This window comes from Zalophus californianus, chromosome 12 (assembly GCF_009762305.2).
Source record: "Zalophus californianus isolate mZalCal1 chromosome 12, mZalCal1.pri.v2, whole genome shotgun sequence".
In the NCBI taxonomy this organism is placed as follows: Eukaryota; Metazoa; Chordata; class Mammalia; order Carnivora; family Otariidae; genus Zalophus; species Zalophus californianus.
The window spans coordinates 102219974-102234270 of record NC_045606.1 but is presented as its reverse complement, the minus strand read 5'-3'; the positions used below and the strand labels follow the sequence as shown (position 1 = coordinate 102234270).

General features: G+C 42.8%; 1 protein-coding gene and 1 non-coding gene across 14 annotated transcripts in view; both read right to left on the bottom strand.

Moving 5' to 3' along the window:
• ACTR3B (actin related protein 3B) overlaps positions 1–14297 on the bottom strand; it is a 145731-nt gene that overhangs the window by 98652 nt on the left and 32782 nt on the right. For all 13 annotated transcript variants that reach the window (XM_027574024.2, XM_027574035.2, XM_027574033.2 and 10 more), the window contains 4 exons: positions 13835–13959; positions 13083–13193; positions 2199–2294; positions 620–727 (listed from right to left, as the gene is read on the bottom strand). In XM_027574024.2, the coding sequence (XP_027429825.1) occupies positions 620–727; positions 2199–2294; positions 13083–13193; positions 13835–13959 (440 nt within the window). The remainder of the gene's footprint in view (positions 1–619; positions 728–2198; positions 2295–13082; positions 13194–13834; positions 13960–14297) is intronic.
• LOC113912055 lies at positions 9622–9728 on the bottom strand. Its single transcript, XR_003516683.1, has one exon. It is a non-coding gene; the product is annotated as a U6 spliceosomal RNA (small nuclear RNA).

Below are 14297 nucleotides of genomic sequence, written 5' to 3'. Positions count from 1 at the left end.
AGCAGGGGTCCCAGGACGGAGCGTGGGACAAATCCGGTGTTCCTTCTTCCTGACTACAGATGTCTCTTGAAGACTGAATGAGGAGTCACTTCTCTAATGTTTTGAAAATTAAAACCAAAAAGTGACACTGCAGAGCATTCTGCGAGTCAAAATGTATAATCTCTCCATCTTTGTTCTCGAATACATTTAAAAAAAACAAGAAGTAATTCCTCTAAAGCATGTGGTGGTCAAAGCCATACGCATCCTGTCACAGAACAAGTGGTCGTGCCCCACCCCGACAATCTGGTCTCCAAGATGCAGCTCGGCACGTAAGCCAGGAAAATCCCACAGGTGATGCTACAGCGAGGAGCAGGCAGAGGCCACGGAGTCCAAACCACGGCGGACGTCCTGACTGCAGACATCTGCCACTGCAAACTGAGAATCGCCAATGCCATGGTGAAGGGGCATCTGTCCTTTCTCCTACACCTGGGTTTCAAACCTCTCATTACCTTTTCTAAGTACAGCCATGACTGTTAAAGTGGTATTTTAATTACACAAGGGGTTTTTTTCTTTCATTTCTTCCCTTACCTCAAAATTAGGTGAGGCCTACAGAGAGTGAAGCATTGACTATCCTGCTTACCACTGGGATAGCGTGAGTGACCCCATCCCCGCTGTCAATGACGATCCCTGTTAACGTGCGTTCCCCAACTTGCCGAGAGGTCCAGGATGCAGCTAAGGCCAGCACTGCCTGGATAAAGGACGCAAAAACCGTTAGCACACAGGGAAATGTTTCTCAAGTCTTCTGCCTGCTTGTTCTCAGGCTCACTGACAAGCTCTTTCTTAGTTACTCCAAGTACCTCTCAACCTTCCCTACCCTCCATCCTCCCCCTGCCGCTCCAAAGTTCAAATTCCAAATTGCACAACACACAAATTTAATAAACTTAAACTGGATGGATCAAGTTTTCAATAAAGTAAATCAAACGTTTACAAAGGAAAGCCCAGGGAAAAGGAACTTCACTATGGAGTAAGAGGATTTTAATTTCTAAGCCACTAATTCCCAGTGTGGGTCCACAGATGGGCTGCGGTAAGATCACTTGTGGAGTTTTTTAAAAAACAGATTAGTAGGCCTCACACCCAGAAACTCTAATCTGGTAGGACCAAGGCAGTGGTGCTCAGCCAGGGGATCTTTGCAACGTCTCGAACCATTCTGGATTGTCGCGCTTGGAGAAGGGGAGGCTGGTGGTGGGTAGAGGCCAGAAAGCTAAACATCCTGCAACACACAGGTCCGCCCCTACTACGCAGAACTACACATTCCGAAGCACTGAGGTTGGAAAGCCTTGGTCTGAGATGAATTCTGAGAATCTGTTCTCATATAAAAACTTCTCCAGGCAACATTGACACACTGGCTGTGGCTCAGTGTTTTCTAAAGTACTTCCCTACTCCATGGGATGTAAATAACCTGGGGAAGAGGAGACTTCTGGTTGAATAAATTCGGAAGTGTTGGAAGGAACAGATTTCTTCAACGCAGGCATTCTCAGGGCCTTTACTCTGCTACTCAACTGTGAATCACCACGTGCAGGCTACAGCACGCAGGATCTCCCAAATTATTTTCCTATGCAACTCCTCCTCCTTTTCCTTAAAAGGGACTAGTCTGATGCAGAAAATATTTTGGGAAACACCTATCTCACTATTCCCAAAATTTCAGCCAATTCCTTTATACAGGATGGCAGACAAATAACCAGCAAAACCAACAAAAATCCCCACGCTATGAACAAGTAGCTTCAAAGGAAGCTCTGTAAGTTCACGGAACCACAGGAGCCCAAAATCCATAGGGGGCCCTTTAAAAGTATTTTTTTATTTTTTAACAGACTCTATAGTATCTTTCCTCTATTATGATCAGGAGTGAAAGAAGTCAAAAAAAGAACCACACCTACTTCCCGATCTTGTCACCCAAAGAGAAATACGTTGGATTTTAATGCATGTAAAAATAGCCAGATAAATCCTATATCAACAGCACAAACGTAAAAACTAAACCACGGAACACATTCCCTACAGTGCTTGAGTTCAAACCTGAGTGGGGTTGGGGTGTGAGCTGAGGGAGTGGGAAAGGGAAGAACACAGAGCACCATCATCCCACAGAGAGCCTCCGGAATCACCGTTTCTCCCACCGCCGGACAGCTAAGGTCTGTTGGGAATTGTAAAAATAACTTTGTTTTTACCTGAACCGCAATGTAGAGTCCTGGTACATTAAATGATTCAAACATAATTTCTGCAAGATATTCTCTGTTTTCTGGCGTATTCAGTGGAGGCTCTGTCTGTAAGAAAACATTCACTATATTTAGACTTCACCCAAATTTCCTGTAATTACATCAGAGCCATGAAAAAATTAACCCAAAAGCATGTTAATTAGGATGCTGTACCGTTCCCTAATTTTACAGATAGAATACATTTACAGTGATTAATTAAAGAAATCTGGTGTGTGTCTTAAAAGCTTTAAGATGGCAAAGGCCTCTCAAAACATTTCTGCTCTTATTAACCACCCCAAAACAAGAACAAGTTACAGAAAAGGAAATTCTTTCTTCAAGAACATAATATCTAAAATACCCTGAAACTGAAAAGACCTGCAGCAAGCTGCCAAGTGCAGTAAAAACTCAACCAAGACACGTGAAGACAAACACCAAAAGGGAACACCAGTGACTCTGGATCCCAGGCAAAGAACAGAGCTCTCCACAGAAGAGCAAAAGCATGAGTCAGCCCTGGCTTGGAACCGGAATGTCCGTTTGAGCAGAAGAGCTGGAGCCGCCTCCCAAGCCCCACCTGCCCTCAGAGCGCATGAGGCAAGGTCAGAGGAAACATCCTCCTTGTCAGCTACAGGGCAGGGAAGTGCAGACGAGAGGCAGCTTCACCCAGACTCCGCCCGGCCCCCAGCCCAGCCTGAGCTCAGCACACAGTCCAGGAAGAACTCCCCCAGAGTTCGGAGGTGAGGAAAGTACACACAGAAACCAGCCTGACACCGTATGGAAATACTAAAAGAAAACAAGAGGGGAGAGGGAGAAAACAGGAAAAACAAACAGCAGGCAAAACACGCATGCCCAGGAAGATACAAAAACAAAGCAGATACAAATCAAGACCAAGAACAGCTCGAAGATGATGGACTCTGAAAAACACACTGAGGGTTCTAGAGGGGAGGGGGTAGGGGGATGGGTTAGCCTGGTGATGGGTATTGAGGAGGGCACGTTCTGCATGGAGTACTGGGTGTTATGAACAAACAATGAATCATGGAACACTGCACCAAAAACTAATGATGTAATATATGGTAATTAACATAACAATAAAAAATTTAAAAAAAAAGGAACAGCTCGAAAAACTCAAATATCCATTTTAAAATCATCATTATCAAACAGGAGGATTATGGAAAGATAAAAAGAATAAATAACCCTGCTTTTTGTCAATCAGCAGTATGTGGGGAACATTAATATGGACATACATCACATATTTAACACTGCAAAAAGAAAAAAAAAGAATAAATAAAAATTCTCTGGGCCTTTTGGCAAGAAAAAAAAAAAGTCCACATGACCCTTCATTATAGACTGAACTGTGTCCCCAAAATTCGTATGTTGAAGCCCAACCCCCAAAGTGACTGTATTTGGAGATGGGGCCTCTAGGGAGGTGATCACAGTTAAACGAGGCCATAAGAGTAGGGCCCTAATTTGCCATCATGAACGCCTTCATGAGAAAAGGAAGAGACACCCGAGAGCTCTCTCCGTCCCTACATGTCAACACAGACAAAAGGCCACGTGAGCACACGGTGAAAAGGTGGCCACCTGCCAGCCAGGAAGAGAGCCCTCACCACAAACAACCCCGACAGCCCCGGGATCTTGCACCTACAGCCTCCGGAACTGTGAGAACACAAATGCCTGTTGTTGAAGATACCCAGCCTGTGGTTCTTTGTTTCAGCAGTTTGTGCACACTTTGAAACCTTTCAAGCGGGGAAAGCACAGCTGGCCCCGGGGAAGGGGCAGAGCTTCATTTAACAATGGGACACATGGGGCCATATATATAGTCTTCTGAGCAGGAAGGTGTGACCCAAGAATTCTATATCTGGTCACACTGCCAATCAAGCATGTTACAAAAACAAAATTACCTTTAAACGTACAAGAACTTGGAAGAAGTAAATTAACTCTACCAGAAGATAAAGTTCAGCCAAACAAGAAGAATGCACAAAGTACAGCCAAAGACTTATAGTGAGCAATTAATCCATGTAGGATGTAGAACTAAAGACTGTTCTTTTCTGGGGTTTATACAACAGAATGCAAATGTTACAAATTAAAACAGCAGAAATAATATCAAGCTGAGAGGTATAAAAGAAAAGGAGAGAATATAAAGACAGTGATATCTTCTTATCATGGAATCAAACACATTGTTCTAGAATGATCACATTAGTACACATAATGTTATAAATGTTGATATGAGAACAAGTTCAGTAACAACCAATCAAAAGCAGGAGGTAGAAGGAAGGAAAGGGAGGTAAAAAAATGTGGAAATGTACCAACTTGCTCACTAATCACAGTAGGAAATAGTTAATCACCCCTAAACAAATACCAGGTAAATATATACAATCATAGTTACACTAAAAAATGTTTTAAAAAAAATACCAAATTATTAGAAAGAATACACACTCACTACAAAGCAAAAAGAAAACCAAGCCAGAGCGTTTTTTTTTTTAACATTTTATTTATTTAGTTGAGAGAGAGAGAGAGAGAGACAGAGAGAGTGACAGAGATAGTAAGAGAGAGCACGAGCAGGTAGGGAGAGGGAGAAGCAGACTCCCCACTGAGAAGGGAGCCTGATGCGGGACTCGATCCCGGGACTCTGGGATTATGACCTGAGCCGAAGGCAGACGCTTTACTGACTGAGCCAACCGGGCACCCCACCAAGCCGGAGTCTTAAAAAATAAACACACAAATAAAACACATTAAACAGAGAAAGCATAACATAGTGTAAAATAGCTCATCAAAGAGCAAGCATGTCTGTCACATAGCGGCAGGCCAGACCAGTGGAGTTCACATGACGGTTCTGAAGTCCCAGCAGTTGGGTTAAATCCCAGCCTTCAATTTTATTGTGTTTGGAAAGTGATTTTCTGGGGCACCTGGGTGGCTCAGTCATTTAAGCAGCCAGCTCTGGATTTCTGCTCAGGTCATGATCTCAGGGTGCTGAGATGGAGCCCCACATCAGGCTCTGCGCTCAGCAGGGAGTCAGAGACTGCTTGAGATTCTCTCCCTCTCCTTCTGCCCCTCCCCCTGCTTGTGTGCACACACACTCGCTCTCTCTCTGATATAAATAAATTAATTAATTTTATTTATTTTTTTTAAGATTTTATTTATCCGTTCATGAGAGACAGAGGGGGAGAGAGAGAGAGAGAGAGAGAGAGAGAAGCAGAGGGAGAAGCAGGCTCCCGAGGAGCAGGGAGCCCGATGCGGGACCCGATCCCAGGACCCTGGGATCATGACCTGAGCCGAAGGCAGACGCTTAACCATCTGAGCCACCCACGTGCCCAATAAATTAATTTTAAAAAAAAGGAAAGTGATTTTCTCTCTCTGTCCGGAATTAGTACCTACCTCACAGAGGTGGAAGGATGGACGGAGTCTAAGTAAACTGCGTACAGCAGTGCCTGGCACGTGGAATGGGCTCAATGAAAGTGAGTTATTTTTACTAAAATCATTAGCAAACACAAGTGAGAAACTCACCTACTAAAAAGAAAAATGTCTCTCAGCTAAGACCATGAAACAAAATCAAGTTACATTCTGTAGGCAAGAGAGCCATCTAAAGCAAGATGTTCCAGAGAGGGCGAACGTCAGCCCTGGTTGGATGAGAAGATGAGAAACCTAAATGCCATCTTGAAGGGAGCGATTAGGTAAATTATGCCACGTCCAGAGAGTAGAACACTCCGCAGCAATTAGGAAGACCGAGCTCTCTCTATGCCTCCAGGAAACAATCTATGAGAAGCTGCTACATGAAAGAGAAAGGCGTCTCCAAGTCGTACACATGCTCAACTGTTCTTTGGTGTCAGTGATTTTTAACAAAAACCTTTTAGAAAACAGAGTATGGGGAGGGAAACGGGGAGCTGCCCCACAGGCACGGAGGCTGCTCGGCAAAAGCGGACAAGGACCAGAGTCCCGCTTCACAGCAATGTGAACAGGGAACATGACAACTATACATTTACAAACGGTCGGGAGGGTAAATTTCACATTACATGTTTGTCACAACATTTTTATTTCCTTGAAGAAAAAAGAAACAAGGTGTACATGGTGTATACTTTGTTACCATGTGTATAAAACGAGTTTATGTATAATCCATATGCCTGCACACAATTACCTCTGGAAAGAGAAATAATTAGCTGGTTAAGAACTGATAAAGGCGGTTTCCTCTTGGAGGAGGGTCTGGGAACCAGAACAGAGGGGAGAAGGAAACATACTTTGCGCTGGAAATCCTTCCACACCTTTTGAATTCTGTGCTTTTGTATTACCTCATCAAACAAACAAACCTAGCGACCCACCAGCTGCATGCTTTGGTTCAGACTCCTGCACAGCAAGTGGTACGAAGCTCAAACACAGTGCCACAAGAAAGTTTTAATCACTGTAATTAGAAGCAATATATTCCCTGGATGGGAGAGAGAAAGCAATCTTAAAACACAGGAGAGAAATAATGAAATCATATGCAAAAGCAGGTTGTAAGTAAGGGATCTAAAAGTCACTCAACAATGTATTACTTATGTTAACGTGCTTATTAACGGCAGAGAGTAAATTTGTTAATACCTGTAAAGTGCCCAGCACACGCTTAACGCTATAAATGTTAGTGTTTATTGTTATAGATTTCTTTCATTTAAAGCACATGATCAATGGCTACAGAGTCCAACAATATTGGCTACAATGTCCCTCTCTCAAGGAACCTCCTATCAGTCTAAAAAGTGGGGCTAATAACTAACTACCCTACACCTCAAGGTTGTTGGTAGAATGAAATAAATGAGTTAATACATGTAAACACTTGGGAGGCAGGGAGCCTGGGCACATAGCATGTATTCAAGAAATTCAGCTGTAATTATCAATAAATGTTATTCAGACCAGCAGAAATAACATACATTAACTAAAGAGATCTACACTTTTTTCTCACCTTTAACAGGAATCTAAGCACTTTAATAAGTTTATTTAAAAAAAAATAAGAGGGGCATTTAAACTGCATAGAAGGGGGAGAGAAAGGTTTAAAATGTCGGAAGAGCATGAGCATAGGTCACATAGGTCAAGGAGTGCGTCCTGACTCCCAGGTAGGAGCTTCCTGCATGGTCTGGAGCAAAAGGTGAGCCTCCAGGAAGACACCACCAGCAGGGAGTAGATTAACCCTGGCTCCCCGGACCTCTCCTGGGTTTAAGTTCTGTGTCAAATCATGTTCCAAATAACCCCAAATGAAGATTGAGTATAAACATCAAAGGAAAATAGATTTACTACATAAAAACTTGAAGTTATAGATGTTCAAAAAACATAGCCTACAAAAGCAAGGAAAAAAATCAACTGAGAAAAACATAATCTGGTGCTGACAAAAGCTTCCTATTATCTGCAAGAGCTCACAGAATAAACAAAACGCAGGACATGCATACATCGGGATCTTACTCAGCCCTAAAAAGGACGTCCTGACACCTGCTATGACACGGATAAAACGGAGCATCACACGAAGAAATATAAGCCAGTCACAGAAGGACAAATCCTGTGTGATGCCCGCTCAGGAGGGCCCTGGAGTGGTCAGATTCACAGACCCAGAAAGTAGAGGGGTGGGCGCCAGGGGCTGGGGGAGGGGACGGGCATGCGTGTTTCATGGGGACAGAATTTCAGTTTGGGAAGATGGAAGGTTCTAGAGATGAGTGTGCTGATGGTTGCACAGCAGTGTGAATGTACTTCATGCCCCTTAATTGTACACTTAAAAATAGTTAAGATGGTAAATTTTATAGTGTGTACATATTTTATCACAAAAAAATTTCTAAGAAAAAAGTTCATAGAAATCATAGCAGTAAGCGAAGCAATAAAACACTGAAATGCACGAGAGCAGAGGACATGAACCAGCAATTCACAGGAGGTAATACAACTAATACAGATGTGAAAAATGTTTACAAAGTCTCAAAAAATGCAAATTAAAAACAAGGTGAATTTTTACTCCATCAAATAATCAGAAATGGTATCAACCATCACTGCCAGGAGTACAAGCAGAGTGGCCTCTGTACATCGCAGACAGAGCCTGAGGCGGCAAGCTAAAGACTCACACGGTATTAATACTTCTGGACCCTGAAATCAACACTGGTAGTTCTTTTTATAGAAAAAAAATGCTCTAAATGTAGAAAGAGACTGTATGTGCAAAGACCATATTGTTTCTAACAAAATCAAGAAATTGGAAACATAGTAAACATCTAAAAGGAGCGGAACCGCTGAACAGACAGGAAGCACCCACTGGACAGATGAGTGCAGGGCCATTAAGCAGGAATGATGGAAACTGCGTGAGAAAGGCAGGGGCGCGTACTGACTGCATCATCAAAACACATGTGAAAATGCCAGATGTTGTCATTCGGTTCCTGAGACAGGACAGTGCAAAGTCCCAGAGATGGCCTCTGCACGTCCTGTCATAATCACAGCTCCGTAACGGGAGGGGTGAAGCGCTGCGTCGCGGCCTACTGGGGAAAGGCCACAGAAACTCCTAAGACAACCTCCTGTCTCATGGATCCACATAGAAAGACAGCAGGAGCAAGAGAGCCACGGCGCAGGAGGAGAAGCAGCACACCCTGACAGGGCCCGTCCCTGGCCCGTGGGCTCCCCGCAGTGGACGGCCCTCTGCACACAGGCACGATCCCGCCAGGGTTTCGTCAACAGCTCAATTCTTGTTTTGCCACTGTCCTCACAGGCAGTCACATCATATGCAGTATCCATTCTCCCCTCTGCCATACTGACAGAGCACCGATCACTCACGGGAGGTGGCAGCGATCCCAGAGGAAACGCATTTCTCACACTTCCTTGTGGACAGGGATGACCAAGCAAGTTCAGGCCAATAAGAAGCAAAAGCTGGTAAGAGTATGGCTTCTAGGAAAGCACCTTATAAGGTTAGGACTCGAGTAGTAAACTCCCCTTGCCCTTAACCCCTTCTTCTCTCCTGGAATGCAGATGTGATGACTGGAGCTGCAGTAGCCAATTTGTGATCATGAGGCTTCCTTAGTGTGGGAGCCATATGCTAAAGATACCAGAGCCCAGAGATCTCTAATGACACCAGAGAACTGCCGCAGCAGCACTGGCCTCCCTACTACTGCCATCAAAGAAAAATAAAACCCCTAACTTGTTTAAGTGACTGTTTTTTACACTTTTATTACTTACTGCCAAACAATTCACCATCTGTGAAGAATTTACACTAAAATCTATGTATTTCCACTGAAGGGAAGGTTTATATTATAATTAGGTTCCTGAATCAAGTTCAGCATTATTAAGGGCAACGTCCTCAAAGGTTCCGAGAAACATAATCATAAACCCATTTTTTCCTCAATCCTCCATTTCCTCTCCACTTCCTGCCGGTATCTGTTCCTTTAGGAGATCCAATTTATTTATTTACGTATTTTTAAATGTGGAACACTCCACAACTTTGCATGTCATCCTTGTGCAGGAGCCATGCTAATCCTCTCTGTATCGTTCCCACATTGGTGTGTGTGCTCCCAAAGTGAACACAGATCAACTTAAATAAAACTTTCCCAAACCATTATGTATAACAAGACCTAAAGTGTAAGTATCGAGTTTTTATTTTTTTAAATACTAAAGCATATGATTAAAATATCACAGGAATGCAAGCAACATAAACATTTTTGTTCATAACAATGGTAGAGTATCATCTGGTATTAATTCAGAAATGAATAATTAATCAGGACCATAAAAATCAATCCATATTTCTGGATAAAGATAGCAAAATGAACACATGTACCTAATATTGCTCCACTCCCATATGCCTCTATAACAGCAATAAAGAAACCTTTTTAAAAATATAAATCCTCAAGGAAGGAGAGAGGGAGAGGATAGTATACTGGAATCGGGGCAGCAGAGGCCGGTGGGGACGGACTTCGTGAGCCCGACGACGTCCAGCGCTGCCCCGGCTGGTGGCTACAGCATTGTACAGAGCGGGTCTACATCATTCACAAGTCAGGACATACCACGTGGGACAGTTAATTTTATGTGCCAACTTGACCTAAGGGATGCCCAGAGAACTGGTTAAACACTATTTCTGGGTGTGCTGTGAGGCTGTTTCTGGAGATGAGCATTCAGTAGACTGAGTAAAGAGATCTATTCTCACCAGTGTGCGTGGGACCAGAATAGAACAAAAAGGCAGAGGATGGGAGATTCTCTCTCTCTCCGCCCCCTGGGATGTCCATCCTCCCTGCTCTTGGGCTGGGATGTCCATCCTCCCTGCTCTTGGACACTGGAGCTCCTCATTCTCAGGCCTTCTTGAGCAGCATGTGCTGCTTGCTTGTTCTTGCTTGATTCGTATTCAAAAAATCTGCAAATCTCTTCTGAAGTTATAACTCAATTTCTACTCAAGAGCACTGCAATTCTTTAAAATACATGATTCTATTTTGAACCCTGGGCAACTCAGTATTGAAAGGACTACAATTCCCATTTGCTATCTGCTCAACCCACATGACCAATATGACTGGAGTCTCTGAAACTTCTTGAAAGATATGAGCTGTAATGAGCTCATCCTCACCCTGGTATGTTCAGATGTGTGCTCACAGAGTCAGAAAGAACAATTTTGTGAGCTACCGAGGGACCTATAATTTAGACCTCTGAGACTCTAACACCAAGAAGCTCTTATCTGATGTAGCAGATAAATGTAAATGTCTTCAATTAACTTCTCTGACTTGGCCATAAATCTCTATACTTGCTTTACTCCCCTTTAACTGTTCCATTAACTGATGATTAAGGGTATAAACCTGAAAGAAATTTACCATTCTCACCACTTCCTCGAGCACCTCCTGCAATGAATGGACTTGCAGGATTCAAAGCACATTGTGTATAATAATATAATATTGTCTTATCTTTAATAAACTTGATTTTTTCTGAACATTCATTACAGATACTCCTTTCTGGCCAATGGACTTCAGCTTTTCCATATTCAAACACCTCTGATTCCTTCCTGGCAAGTGGTTTTGCCTTACTGGCCTATATGTGCCAGCTAAATTAGATAAAAATTCCTTTCATCAGGAAAAACTTCCTGTGTGGCCATGTCCTGGTGTCCTCCTGCGTGTGGAGAGAAGGGGAGAACGCCGGGCCCAGCGAGCTGGAGAAGACAGAAGGAAGCAGCTGGGCATGGTGCCTGCTCCTAAAACCCTATCCAACAGGTAGTTATGTGATGTGCTAGAGGAGGAAAAATGCCAAGTGTGACAGGTGGGAGCCTGTGATTTGTTTTGGCTATAAAGACACACTGTCAGTTTCCTGGCTCTGTATCTTACATAAACCACGGTAGATAATATACAGTGGCCTGTAAAACACAGGACCCATCCTTGGCAATTCCCACTTGTGAAGACACAGCCAGAAAGAAGATCAGAGCACTTTCAAGGACTTGCTTTAATAGACATTAAATATATAGATTCCACTATCATAACAGTCTTATAGTTAACATATTTTAATTCAGATAATTCTAAAGAACACTCCATATTTAACATTAGAAAGAATTAGATAATTGGATCTGGGACCATTTGACAATATACTTTTGTGGAAAAAATCCAAAGCTAAATTATGTACGTTTTAATATGCAGCTTATGTTACAGGCAATTGCTCTCTATAAAGCAAGTGTTGTGAACATGTAATTAATTTTAACTTAAAAAGAACATTTCATGGAAGGAAACACATAATGTTGAGTAGAACAACTAGAACAGACTCCATAACCGAGACATTTCTCCTCATGTCTTTGTAATGTTTTCTTTTATCTGAACAAGATCAATTAAGTACCATAATCAGGGCCCATAACTCAGCTCAATTTTATTTTATAATAAGATTTAAACCCTGGGGCGCCTGGCTGGCTCAGTCAGAAGAGCATGAGACTCTTGATCTCGGGGGTCATGAGTTCAAGCCCCATATTGGGTGTAGAGATTACTCAAAAATAAACAATAAACTAAAAAAAAAAAAAAAAAGATTTAAACCCCGGCAAAATAATATTCTGACTCGGTTTCTTCTGCTATAAAGCAAAAAGCATAGTCATCGAGTTACTTCAGGAGGATATCAAAGTACATAGTTGTTTCCTACCCAAATGCGTTCCTCCCTCCACCTTGCTTACAAATGGAGGCCTGTTTAGGTACTTACCCTCCTGGGGCCAGGTGATCAGAGATGGTCCCCCACCCAGCCCCAGGGAAGAAATGTGATTAGTCTACGGTAATTCCATTCCCCTTGCTAGTGACCAGGCCAGGCAGGGACAGACGGACACATCTGCTGGGAACCTCATTCTTACAAAACGCTGCTACCTCTGAAAGTGTATAAACTGAAAGGTGGTGCAGGGGCTTGGGCGGCCACCCTGGGACCTGCAGGGAATCAACACAAGAGGCCATGCTAGAGCCCGAGGGTAATCAGCCCTGGAACCGCCCGGCTCTGGCCTTCCTCTTCTGAGAGATAATGAGCCCCTTTTGATTTTGGACATTTCTGTTGAGTCTTCTGTTATTTGCCAAAAAAGCACCCCAATTCATACAAATAGATTTAACAAGAATTAAAAACTCCAGAGAAGAATATCTTGAGTTTAAAATCTAAGTAATCCGAGGGCGCCTGGGTGGCTCAGTTGGTTAAGCGACTGCCTTCGGCTCAGGTCGTGATCCTGGAGTCCCGGGATCGAGTCCCGCATCGGGCTCCCTGCTCAGCAGGGAGTCTGCTTCTCCCTCTGACCCTCTTCCCTCTCGTGCTCTCTCTCTATCTCATTCTCTCTCTCAAATAAATAAAATCTATAAAAAAAAATAAAAATAAAATAAAATCTAAGTAATCCGAAAAAAAAAATCTACATAATTTGGAATTTTGAGGGATATAGTCCCCTTAGTTCCAGTTACTCACCATTAAAAAGTAATGATCCTCAGGTTCTGCTCGAAGATACTTAAAAATCACTTGTTCCATGAACCTTTCCATAAGATCCCAGTCTTCAATTATTCCATGTCTTATTGGCCACTATGTCAAGAGAAACCAAAATACGTCAAGCTTCAGTTCACAGCAGTAAGACTAAGAGCCCCACAACGCCCGCCCAGGACAGACTGGGTTAGTGGAGAGTCCGGCCTCCTGCACAGGGACTGACGCGAATTCATGGAAAGAAACAACACGCACTTTAGCAGAAAGATTAAGCTACACTACTGTTTATATTCTACTGCACCCACTTCTAAGTACGGAGAACCATCCCAACAGACTGAAAAGCGCAGACAAGCCATGATACCATTCGATCTGGAGGTTTTTTCTTTTTTCTAAAACAAATGTGTACTTAATTTTAGTCCTTTTTTTTAATTAATCAATCTGTAACTTCCCGTACCTGACAGGTTAATTAGTCAACCTGCAACTGCACAGGAGCAGATCTTGCTTCTGCGTGTAACCCAGCACTGCTGTGTCAGTTGTGCCTTCCAGAGTTTTGTAAATTCACTTGATTGCCCACATCAGAAATACCCCATTCAAAAACAGCATACCTTCTTTTTAAACATAAAAATAAAAATAGACCCCTAACTCATAAGTACATTTCCAGATACTCTGCCATTTTGCATTATGCATTCTACCTCTCTGTTCTTGGCTACACACTTAAAGAAGCAAATTCCTCAGGAGCTCACCTTCGTGGCATACGTGGGCTTATCTATGGCCTCATCCCCTATGAAAAAGTCCAGGTCATCGACTCCCCTCAACACCCTCCTTTGGGCTTGATCAACTACCTTTGCCGACTCTCTGATGGCAATACCTTAAAAAAAAAAAAAAAAAATCACAAAGATTTCCATCACTATTCACATTTATTTGAATGATCAAGAAAGGACACTGTAATCCCCATGTATGTACAAGTACATTTTCAGTGCTAGGGTTTTATCGGGGGTGGAGGTGTTCACAGAAAACGCACTATCAATGAGTACAGAAAATACAGTAACAAGTTTTCTGTCGCAGCGTTCTTTTCAGAATGACACAAAGGAACTTCACTGATCTGCTAATCAGACAGAAATGACATCACTAAATCTCTCAATTTCATCTGGAGAAATCCCTCGAGATAGTAAATGAAATGCCCATGGAGTACAGTATATATCAATA